This window comes from Carcharhinus amblyrhynchos, unplaced genomic scaffold, assembly GCF_965287045.1.
Source record: "Carcharhinus amblyrhynchos unplaced genomic scaffold, sCarAmb.v2.hapA chromosome_128, whole genome shotgun sequence".
NCBI lineage: Eukaryota > Metazoa > Chordata > Chondrichthyes > Carcharhiniformes > Carcharhinidae > Carcharhinus > Carcharhinus amblyrhynchos.
In genome coordinates, this window is record NW_027649868.1 from 447,601 (window position 1) to 460,319 (window position 12,719).

The 12,719-nt window shown below is 49.9% G+C and overlaps 1 protein-coding gene across 1 annotated transcript in view; it reads right to left on the reverse strand.

Moving 5' to 3' along the window:
- Window positions 1-12,719, reverse strand: part of LOC145338648 (phospholipase D2-like) — a 60,874-nt gene that overhangs the window by 13,476 nt on the left and 34,679 nt on the right. The window contains exons 13-16 of the mRNA XM_080183035.1: window positions 10,479-10,667; window positions 7,635-7,833; window positions 3,678-3,796; window positions 1,457-1,570 (exon numbers count right to left, since the gene is read on the reverse strand). Of these exons, the coding sequence (XP_080039161.1) occupies window positions 1,457-1,570; window positions 3,678-3,796; window positions 7,635-7,833; window positions 10,479-10,667 (621 nt within the window). The remainder of the gene's footprint in view (window positions 1-1,456; window positions 1,571-3,677; window positions 3,797-7,634; window positions 7,834-10,478; window positions 10,668-12,719) is intronic.

Consider the following 12,719-nt stretch of genomic DNA (forward strand, 5'->3'; position numbering starts at 1 on the left):
ACTTCTTCACTCAAAGGGTGGTGAATCTCTGGAATTCTCTGCCCGTTGAAGTGGTGGAGGCTGCCTCGCTGAATATTTTTAAGACGCGGGTTGATGGGTTCTTGATAAGAGAGGGGATTAAGGGTTATGGGGAGAGGGCGGGAATGTGGAACTGAGCCACGACAGATCAGCCATGATCTTATTGAATGGCGGGGCAGGCTCGAAGGGCCAGATGGCCTACTCCTGCTCCTATTTCTTATGTTCTAATTCCAACACTGCCAAAGGGAGGACTCCCAAAGCTGGAGGATAAATCCCATCTGTTCTTTGGCGAGGATCAGTCCCCCGGTGTCTCAATCCCGATGGATCCATTCGGAGGAGCCCCGGGAAGCTGTTCCACCACGCCGTTTCCATTCCCTGCCGCAAATCCACCTACCCATCACATAATCCTTAAACCCGCTCCCCACCCATCTCAAGCCTTGAGCATTTATTACCCTCCTTTCGTCTCTGCAGATTTCTTTGTGGTCAGTGAGAAGGGCTGTGGGGGGGCAGGTTTGGAAGTGAATGGCCAGGTTTGGACTTTAAAGAGATCTGCTCGCATGTTGTTCTGGACTAACCCCCCCCCCACCCCCAGGCCCTTTGGCCCAACTTGTCTACGCCACCCAGTTTTTAAAACTACAAAGCTAGTCCCAATTGCCCACATTTGGCCCATATCCCTCCATACCCATCTTACCCATGTAACTCTCTCAATGCTTTTTAAAAGGCAAATTTGTACCCGCCTCTACTACTACCACCTCTGGCAGCTCGTTCCACACACTCGCCACCCTCTGTGTGAGGGCATTGCCCCTCTGGACCCTTTTGTATCTCTCCCCTCTCACCTTAAACCTCTGCCCTCTAGTTTTAGACTCCCCTACCTTTGGGGAAAAGATATTGACTATCTAGCTGATCTGTGCCCCTTATTATTTTATAGACCTCTATAAGATCATCCCTCAGCCTCCTACGTTCCAGAGGAAAAAAGCCCCCAGTCTATCTAGGCTGTCTTTGTAACTCAAAACATCAAGTCCCAGTAGCATCCTAGTAAATCTCTTCTGCACTCTTTCTAGTTTAATAATATCCTTTCTATAATAGGGTGACCAGATCTGTACGCAGTATTCCAAGTGTGGCCTTACCAATGTCTTCTACAAGATGTCCCAAACTCCTGTATTCAATGTTCTGACCAATGAAACCAAGCATCTGTCGTCCTTACCCGGTCTGGCGTACATGCAACTCCAGAGCCAATGTGGATAACCCTCAAATGCCCTCTGAAATAGCCGAGCAAGACGCTCGAGAAGGCATCTCACTGCCACCTTCTCAAGGACAACCAGGGATGGGCAATAAATGCTGGCCAGCCAGCGATGCCCATGTCCCACAAATGAATTAAAAGAAAAAGCACAGGACCAGCAGGTAAACTTCATGGATGTTCCGGGTCTTCGCTACTCACCTGAAGATTAGTGGGAACGGAGTCGGGAATGACAAAGGGAAGCTGGTCAGCGGTGGTGAGAGATTTTGGAAGCAGGTAGGGGAAACACGCGGGCTTATACTTGGGCTTCACAGTCTGAAAAATCAAAAAGTAATATTTTGGGTTACAACATTTCCAATTTTTTTGTTTTAAGCACATCTTCATCTCCAGGCACACTGAATTGATATCAATCGCCATCTCTGTACTTTTACATAGAACATAGAACATAGAACATTACAGCGCAGAACAGGCCCTTCGGCCCACGATGTTGCGCCGACCAGCTACAAAAACAATGACCCACTAGCCTATACCAATCCCTTTTCGTCCATAAACCTATCCAGAGATCTCTTAAACGCCCCCAAACTAGACGCATTTACAACCGCAGCAGGCAGGGCATTCCAATCCCTCACCACCCGCTGGGTAAAGAACCTACCCCTGACATCCATCCTGTAGCTACCCCCCCTTAATTTAAAGCCATGCCCCCTCGTGCTAGCTTTCTCCATCCGAGGAAAAAGGCTATCACTATCCACCCTATCTAAACCTCTAATCATCTTATATGTTTCAATAAGATCCCCTCTTAGCCGCCTTCTTTCCAACGAAAACAACCCTAAATCCCTCAGTCTCTCCTCGTAGGACCTCCCCACCATACCAGGCAACATCCTAGTAAACCTCCTCTGCACCCTCTCCAACGCCTCCACATCCTTCTTGTAATGCGGGGACCAGAACTGCACACAGTACTCCAAGTATATATATATATATATATATATATATATATACCAAGGAAAGGGGCAATTTAGCGTGGTCAATCCACCTAACCTGCACATCTTTGGACACTAAGGGGCAATTTAGCATGGCCAATCCACCTAACCTGCACATTTTTGGACACTAAGGGGCAATTTAGCATGGCCAATCTACCTAACCTACACATCTTTGGACACTAATGGGCAATTTAGCATGGCCAATTCCCCAAACCTACACACCTTTGGACATTAAGGGGCAATTTAGCATGGCCAATCCACCTAACCTACACATCTTTGGATACTAAGGGGCAATTTAGCATGGCCAATGCACCTAACCTGCACATCTTGGGACAATAACAGGCAATTTAAAAGCTTAAAGTTTTTTTTTATTAGTCACAAGTAAGGCTTACATTAACACCGCAATGAAGTTACTGTGAAATTCCCCTAGTCGCCACACTCCAGAACCTGTTCAGGTCAAAGTACCTAACCAGTGCATCTTTTAGACTGTGGGGGGAAACCGGAGCACCCAGAGGAAACCCACGCAGACACGGGAAGAATGTGCAGACTCCACACAGCCACCCAAGCCGGGAATCGGACCTGGATCCTTGGCGCTGTGAGGTGGCAGTGCTAACCACCGTGCCACCCCCTCCACCTCACCTACACACCTTGGAACACGAAGGGGCAATTTAGCTGACCAATGCGCCTAACCCGCACATGTTTGGAGTGTGGGAGGAAACCGGAACACGCGGAGGAAACCCGCATGGACACAGGGAGGCGTACAGACTCCACATAGACAGTGACCCAAGCCGAGAATTCATAGAATCTTACAGTGCAAAAGGAGGCCATTCGGCCCATTGTGACTGCACTGATCATAATCCCACCTAGACCCTATCCCTGTAACTCTATGCAATTTACCCTAGCAGGTCACCCTGACACTAAGGGGACAATTTAGCATGGCCAATCCACCTAATCTGCACATCTTTGGACACTAAGGGACAACTTAGCATAGCCAATCCACCAAATCCACACATCTTTGGACCCTAAGGGGCAATTTAGTGCCGTCAATTCACCTCTCTTCACCACAATTCTTTACTCAGAGGGTAGTAAGGGCGTGGAATGCCCTGCAGTTGTGGACTCGCCAACTTTAAGGGCGTTCAAATGGTCAGTGGATAGGCACATGGATAATTGGAATAGAGAGTCATTAGATTGGTTCCACTGGTCGGCACAACATCGAGGGCCGAAGGGCCTGTACTGCGCTGTAATGTTCTATGCTCTAACCTGCACATCTTTGGACACTAAGGGGCAATTTAGTACGGCCAACCCACCTAACCTGCACACTTTATAGAAAAGCAAGCATGCCCTCTGGGCAATGGGGGCAGGGTACGGAAGCTCAGAGTCAAGTGAGACACAAAACAGTCAATGGCAAACCGCCCGACAAATATTTGGCATTTCTGCTGCCGAACCTTGGTGAAGTTCCATCGCTGGATGAAGTGCCGTGCCACATCGCGCGCCGCCCCTCCGTGGACGACCACGCCAATGTCACGCCACGGCATCCGTGGGGTTGCGTTCCGGTCGATGAAATCTGCAGGCGGAGGGAGAAAGAATTCTTTACTGGCGTGAAGTGGTACTTGCTCCGCGTAATCTCATACTCTGCGAATAAATTCCCTTTCTCGGTTCTTAGCCTGTCACTGCAAAGGTCAGCTACGGTCCCCAGTCTGAAGATGGTGGGGGTCGGGTCCCAGCGGAGTAAACTGAGCGCCATCACGCAGGCTCAGTGCCACCCCCGAGGGAGTGCTGCACTGTCGAGCGGTGCTGGCTCTCTAACGGGATGTCAGGTTGAGGCTCCAGTAAGTTGGCACAGAAGATGCCCTATTCGTAGAAGAATGAAGGATTTTTTTTTTCAGCGGCGTGGTCAAAATTTACCCCTCAAACAATACTGAGATTTGAAAAAAGAAAGGTGGCCTGGTGATGACCAGTCCGAAGATGTGTGGGTTAGGTTGATTGGCTATGCTAAAAATTGCCCCTTAGTGTCCTGAGATGCACAGGTTAGCGGGTAAATGTACAGGGATATGGGGGGGGGTAGGGCCTGGGTGGGATTGTGGTCGGTACAGACTCGATGGGCTGAATGTCCTCTTTCTGCCCTGTAGGGTTTCTATGACCTCGCTGCAATTTGTGGGATCTTGCTATGCTCAAATTATCTAACCTGTTTGCTCACAAGAGTGCATTCATAGAAATCGCTACAGTGCAGTAGGATGCCATTTGGCCCATCATGTCTGCATCAACCACAATCCCACCCTCTACTACCCTGCTAACCCCCCGAACTAAGGGGCAATTTAGCATGGCCAATCCACCCTAACCTGCACATCTTTGGACACCAAGGGACAGTTTAGCATGGCCAATCCACCTAACCTGCACATCTTTGGACACCAAGGGACAATTTAGCATGGCCAATCCACCTAACCTACACATCTTTGGGCACTAAGGGGCAATTTAGCATGGCCAATCCACCTAACCTACACATCTTTGGACACCAAGGGACAATTTAGCACGGCCAATCCACCTAACCTACACATCTTTGGACACCAAGGGACAATTTAGCATGGCCAATCCACCTAACCTACACATCTTTGGACACCAAGGGGCAATTTAGCATGGCCAATCCACCTAACCTGCACAGCTTTGGACACCAAGGGGCAATTTAGCACAGCCAATCCACCTAACCTGCACATCTTTGGGCACTAAGGGGCAATTTAGCATGGCCAATCCACCTAACCTGCACATCTTTATAGTATGGGAGGAAACCGGAGCACCAGGAGGAAACCCATGCAGACATGGGGAGAACATGCAGAGTGCGCACAGACAGCGACTCAAAACAGGAATTGAACCCGGGTCCCTAGCACTGAGAGGCAGCAGTGCCAACCACTGTATGACTGTGCTGCCCGCCCACTGTGCCACCCTACTTTATCATTCATTTTAAAAAAACTTTAGAAACATAGAACATTACAGCACAGTACAGGCCCTTAATGTTGTGCCGAGCTACGTCCAATCCCAAGATCATACTGATCATAGAATCCCTACAACGTAGGAGGCCATTCAACCCATCGAGCCTGCACTGAACACAATCTCCCCAGGCTTAATCCCCATACATTTACACTAGCTAGTCCTCCTGACACTAAAAGGGCAAATTCAGCACGGCCAATCAACCTGACCTGCCTGTCTTTTGGAGTGTGGGAGAAACTGGAGGAAACCCACACAGATACAGGTAGAACGTACAGACTCCAGACAGACAGTGACCCGAGCCGGGAATCGAACCCAGGTCCCTGGCGCTGTGAGGCAGCAGCGCTAACCACCGTGATGCTCCACTGGGCGTAGTGTACTCCGGAATGACTTGAGCTCCTTCCCTCACTGTATCCCATTCTTCACATTTCTATATGGAATACCAGATAAATGACAGGAACGCAGGGGGCAGGTGTTTTCCGCTCTGCTGCGCTGTTCGAGTAGTGTAGGGGACGGGAAATATGAGAGAGAAAAATGTCGCCCCTCGCGATATTGTCGGCCACACACTGCCGGAGAAATTCGCCTCGTTCCCTTTCATGTTAATGATACGATTAGCATGTCATCGACAAGCCTGGGGAGTAATAGTCCAGGCTCACTCACCTTTCCTACCTCCCCAGTCCGGGCCTCTGTTGCTGAGGATCACAGCCGCTCCCCCTCTATGGGGACCAGATGTGACAGCCTTGCTGGTGGGAATGGAAGCCATTGCAGCACCCCCAGGGTGGTTGCGGACAGGAGCGCACCGAGCCTCTTGGGCAATGCCAGCCTGGCACACTGGCACTGCATTGCCCACCAGGCACCCTGGCACTGCTGCACCCACCAGGCACCACCAAGGGGGCAGGGCCTGATTGGGGTCACAGGCAGGTCCAGAGGGGCGGGGGTGGCAGTGTTTGAGGGGGAGGTCCGTTGGCAGGGAGAGAAGTGCGGGTAGCTTTGCATCCGGAGGGTGGGGTCTGATTTGGGGGGGGGGGGGGCGGCGACTCATCAGTGGGGGAGTGGTTCGAGGGGAAGGTGTGTAGGTGGGCAGGGGAGGGGGCTCGGCATCGAGCAGTGGGGTCTGATCATGGGGGGGGGGGGGGGGGGGGGTGTGGGAATGGTGATTGAGGAGAGAGAAGGAATAATAGTAGGAGGGATTACTATTTAAAGGGTGAAAAGCTGCAGCATGCTACGGTGCAGAGGGACCTGGGCGTCCTTGTGCATGAGTCGCAAAAACCCAGCTTGCAGGTGCAGCAGGTGGTCAGGAAGGCGAATGGGATGCTGTCCTTCATAGCGAGAGGGATAGAATATAAAAGCAGGGAGGTCTTGCTGCGACCGTACAGGGCACTGGTGAGGCCGCAGCTGGAGTACTGTGTGCAGTTTTGGTCGCCGCACTTGCGCAAGGATATTTTGGCCTAGGAGGGAGTGCAGAGGAGGTTCACTAGGCTGATACCGGAGATGAGGGGGTTGGACTATGAAGAGAGACTAAATAGACTGGGTCTGTACTCGTTGGAGTTTAGAAGGATGAGGGGGGATCTTACAGAGACGTATAAGATAATGAAGGGGATGGATAGGGTAGAGGTAGAGAGATTCTTCCCGCTTAGAAAGGACAACAGGACTAGAGGGCACAGCCTCAAGATAAAGGGGAGGCAGTTTAGATCGGAGTTGAGGAGGAACTTTTTCACTAAAGGGTGGTGAATCTCTGGAATTCTCTGCCCGTTGAAGTGGTGGAGGCTACCTCGCTAAGTATATTTAAGTCACGGGTAGGTAGGTTTCTGATAGACAGGGGAATTAAGGGTTATGGGGAGAGGGCGGGAGTGTGGAACTGATCCACTTCAGATCAGCCATGATCTTATTGAATGGCGGGGCAGGCTCGAAGGGCCAGATGGCCTACTCCTGCTCCTATTTCTTATGTTCTTATGTATCGGAGGGGGGTGTGCTGTCCATGCGGTGGGGAGTTGGGGTCGATGTCCCTGGGGACAGTGACAGATGTCCCAGTATATGGTGTACACAGTATAATTGAAGATCGAGGCGCCTGCGCACTGACGCCCCTAGTGCTCAGCAGCCGGCTTCCCAGCGAGCTGAATCTATACTCCGCCACCCCCGCCCCCTACTGGTGAGATTTAGATTGCTGCCTCTGCGTTCTGTAAATTACCCCCAGTCCCCAACACTGACAGAAATGGGCCAGAGAAACCGTTTCGCATTTAGAATTCCTCCGAGAAAGTTCCACCCAGGACATATCCCACAAAAACAAAAACAGGTGGGTGACTCAGAATCCAGTGGGTAGCCTAAGGGAACAAGTGCCTGTGGCACAGAAGGGGCATTATGGTAATACTGCTAAGAATGCTGGGAGAATGGTCAAAGGCGAGCCAATAGGAAGCTGACTTTACCTTCAAAAGGCTTGTCCAACTCCACCCAGTCCTTCTGAATGAAGTTACAATAGTCTTTCCCCAGCCAGATTTGTCCAGTGGCGTTGCAGTCCGTGGTGTCCAGCTGGCAGCGAGATGGGCACTCCTTCCGTTCCTCAACCCAGGCACCCCCGTCCTCCGGAGGTTTCTCCGGAAGTTCCGCCTCATTGGGATTACTCACCTGAGGGGGAAAAGATTGTCAATATTGCTTTGTGTGTGTGTGCGCGAGTGCGCTCCCGCGCGCGTCATCCCGAGCTCTGTGAGGAACATTCCGGATAAATGTGTGGTAATGCATTTCGGAAGGTCTATTGCAAATAGGATATATACAGTAAATGGCAGAATCCTTAAGAGTATTGATAGGCAGAGGGATCTGGGTGTACAGATGCACAGGTCACTGGAAGTGGCAATGCAGGTGGAGAAGGTGGTCAAGAAGGCATACGGCATGCTTGCTTTCATCGGCCGGGGCATTGAGTTTAAAAATTGGCAAGTCATGTTGCAGCTTTATAGAACCTTAGTTAGGCCGCACTTGGAATATAGTGTTCAATTCTGGTCACCACACTACCAGAAGGATGTGGAGGCTTTGGAGAGGGTACAGAAAAGATTTACCAGGATGTTGCCTGGTGTGGAGGGCATTAGCTATGAGGAGAGGTTGGAGAAACTTGGTTTGTTCTCACTGGAGGTTGAGGAGCGACCTGATAGAAGTCTACAAGATTACGAGTGGCATGGACAGAGTGGATAGTCAGAAGCTTTTTCTCAGGGTGGAAGAGTCAATTTCTAGAGGACATAGATTTAAGATGTGAGGGGCTAAGAGATGTATGAAGCCGGTTTTTGTTTTATATACACAGAGGGTGGTGGGTGCCTGGAACTCACTGCCAGGGGAGGTAGTGGAAGCGGATACACCAGTGACTCTTAAGGGACGTCTAGACAAATAGATGAATAGGATGGGAATGAAGGGATACGGTCCCCGGAAGGGAAGGGGGTTTTAGTTCAGACAGGCAGCACAGTCGGTGCAGGCTTGGAGGGCCTATATCTGTGCTGTAATTCTTTGGACTCTCTCCCCCCTCTGTGTCAGGGCTCAGACACGTGAGCCTATAATCTAGGCCGACACTCCCAGGGGGTGCTGCACTGTCAGACATGCCATCTTTTAACCCCATACCAGGCCTTTCCTTTCCCATGGCTACTATTTCAGTGACAAATTTATTCCAAAACCAATATCAAAACGGAACTTTTAGCAGCCCCAAGTTAATTTTAAATTCGGGCCCACTTATCAAGAGGACCTGTTCCGTCCTGCTCCTCCGATCAATTTAAACACCTCAGTTAATTACAATCCTTCCACATGGCCTCCCCGGGGAGGCCTCAAAGGCCTTTGGCTCCACCGATGGGCCACCATAGGGCTAATGGAAGGGCTCTTAGTAGTGTTGACGAGCAGAGAGATCTCGGGGTACGTGGGCATAGCTCCCTGAAAGTTGGCACCCAGGTTGATAAGGTTGTTAAGAAGGTGTGTTAGCTTTTATTGGTAGAGGGATTGAATTTCGGAGCCATGAGGTCATGTTACAACTGTACAAAACTCTGGTGCGGCAGTTCTGGTCGCTGCATTATAAGAAGGATGTGGAGGCATTGGAGAGGGTGCAGAGGAGGTTTACCAGGATGTTGCCTGGTATGGTGGGAAGGTCTTATGAGGAAAGGCTGAGGGACTTGAGGTTATTTTTGTTAGAGAGAAGAAGGTTACGAGGTGACCTAATTGAGGCATAGAAGATGATCAGAGGGTTAGACAGGGTGGGCAGTGAGAGCCTTTTTCCTCAGATGGTGATGGCTAACACGAGGGGGCATAGCTTTAAATTAAGGGGTGGTAATTATAGGACAGATGTCAGAGGTAGGTTCTTTACTCAGAGGGTGTGGAATGCCCTGCCTGCAGCAGTTGTGGACTCGCCAACTTTAAGGGCGTTCAAATGGTCAGTGGATAGGCACATGGATAACATTGGAATACATAGAACATAGAACATTACAGCGCAGAACAGGCCCTTCGGCCCACGATGTTGCGCCGACCAGCTTTTAAAAAAAAAACAACACTAACCCACTAATCTAAACCAATCCCATTTTGTCCATAAACCTATCCACAGAAGTTTAGTTTAGGTTAGAGGGTCATTAGATTGGTTCCACTGGTCGGCACAACATCGAGGGCCAAAGGGCCTGCACTGCGCTGGAATGTTCTACGTTCCACGATGAGGCCAACCCGATTGATCCCCGTTCACGGAGAGCAGATGTTTTCCTTGCCAGAGAGGACTTCTCTCTGTGAGACCAGAAAGGGAAGTGAGTCTGGAGGGCTGACCAATTGCCCCAGGTTCACTAAACACGTGGAAATCCATATCTGAATAAGTGAGCCAGCCTCGCGCCCATTCCTGTCAAAAGGCTATCCAGGCATCGTAAAATTGGGTTGGACACGAAAAGCAGTGCCAACTGCAGTAACTGCTGTCCAACCCCATCTTACAACATTTTCCCGCTGTCAAATGGGTATAAAGTGGCCATTAAGGACAATTGCCTTAAGGGACAATTTAGCACGGTCAATCCACCCAACCTACACATTTTTTGGACTGTGGGAGGAAACCCACGCAGACACGGGGAGAATGTGCAGACTCCACACAGTGACCCCGAGACCGGGAATTGAACCCGGGTCCTCAGTGCTGTGAGGCAGCAGTGCTAACCCACTGTGCCACCCTAACTGATCCCAATCCGACCCTTGATTACCAACTCAATCTTGGCCCCGCCAGCTCCGCCCCCCCCCCCCAGCGAACGAGCACTGCGGAGAGCGGAGGCAGCTGCTCGTACCTGTCCCGAGGTGTGATTGGCCAGCTGAGCGGTGCCCACGTCCGTCAGGCGGTACTCCTGGTCATCCCATCTTCCGTAGGCCAGGTCCAGCCCTCCGAGGAAGGCCACCGACTGATCGATCACGACCAACTTCTCGTGGTGAGCCCAGAGCAGCACGGTGGACGAGACATGATCCGGGTGCCTCATCACCTGTCTCACAGCAAGCGAGAGAGAAAGTCACGTGGCTTCCAAATCGGAAAACAAAAACAAGATCAAGAACATCAGCCAAATCTCATCTCAGAGGCCGATGAGCCTTAACAGCTTCTGACAAAACTGTGCCTTTAAGAACAGTCTCTGCTGGATGTTCCTAGCAGTCCTTAAAATATTGTCGGTGCCATGTTGTCTGTAGCTGGTGTCCTCTATTGTTACATTATTGCATTAGTTCAGATTACAAGCAACATGATATAATTGACATCACATTGGTTGTAATCTGAACTAACGCAGTAAAGTTTATTTATTAGTGTCACAAGTCGGCTTACATACTAACTTCATTGCAGTGTTAATGTAAGCCGACTTGTGACACTAATAAATAAACTTTTTACTGCGTTAGTTCAGATTACAACCAACGTGATGTCAATTATATCATGTTGCTTGTAATCTGAACTAATGCAGTAAAGTTTACTTATTACTGTCACAAGTCGGCTTACATACTAACTTCATTGCAGTGTTAATGAAGTTAGTATATAAGCCGACTTGTGACAGTAATAAATAAACTTTTTACTGCATTAGTTCAGATTACAAGCAACATGATATAATTGACATCACGTTGGTTGTAATCTGAACTAATGCAGTAAAGTTTATTCATTAGCGTCACAAGTCGGCTTACATTAACACTACAATGAAGTTAGTGAAAATCAGCGTTCTGTTGTTTCAGTGTTTCCCTGGGATGGCAGAGTAGAGTTTGATGGTGTGATGGACAGGTCGGGTCATATCTGGGGACAGCCAAACACTTGAGAGAATTCCAGCGTAGTTTTGTTTGTCAGAAGCTGCTTGGAGCTGAGAGAAACCTTTATCAGAATTGGTTCCAAAATAAAAAAAAATCACCCCACCTTGAACTGGGAAGGGGAATCAAAGGTTATGGGGAAAAGGCGGGAGAATGGGGTTAAGAAACATGTCGAAACATAGAAACTAGAAGGAGGAGGAGGCCATTCAGCCCTTTGAGCCTGCTCCGCCATTCATTCTGATCATGGCTGATCGAATTCAATATCCTAATCCTTCCCCCACCCCCCATATCCCTCGATCCCTTTCGCCCCAAGATCGACATCTAATTTCTTCTCACAATCACACAACACTTTGTCCTCAACTACTTTCTGTGGGGGTGAATTCCACACACTCACCACCCTCTGGGTGAAGAAATTTCTCCTCACCTCAAAGGTTTACCCCCTTATTCTCAAACTATGACCCCCCCTCAAGTTCTGGGCTCTCCCACCACCGGGAACATTCTTTCTGAATCTACCCTTGTCTAACCCTGTTAGAATTGTATAAGTTTCTACAAGGTCCCCCTCCCCACTCTGCTAAACTCCAGTGAACATAATCCTGACATGATCAAATGGTAGGGCAGACTCAATGGGCTAATCCTCCCCCCAAATCTTATGGTCTAACAACAGACAGGGGAGAGTTTTCCCAAACCCACTCCCACGGTGATCGTAGTGGGCGGGGGAGCGGACAATGCAAAGGTCCATTGACATCGGGTGGGATTTTCCGAGGCGAGCGTAGCCAAAAAATCCAGCCCACTGTGTCCAACAAGCAGAAGATGGCATCTGTTTATACTCATTGATGTGATGTGGGCATCGCTGGCCAGGCACAGCATTTATTGCCCATCTCTAATTGCGACCCCCACCCCCCGCCCCACCTACAGATGCACCATAGAAAGCATTCTTTCTGGGTTGTATCACAGCTCGGTCTGGGCTCCTGCTCTGCCCAAGACCACAAGGAACTACAAAAGGGTGGTGAATGCAGCCCAATCCCATCACACAAACCAGCCTCCCATCCATTGACTCTGTCTACACTTCCCGCTGCCTCGGGGAAAAGCAGCCAGCGTAATTAAGGACCCCCCCACACACCCCGGACATTCTCTCTTCCACCTTCTTCCATCGGGAAAAAGATACAAAAGTCTGAGGTCACGTACCGACCGACTCAAGAACAGCTTCTTCCCTGCTGCTGTCAGAATTTTGAATGGACCTACCTCGCGTTAAGTTGATC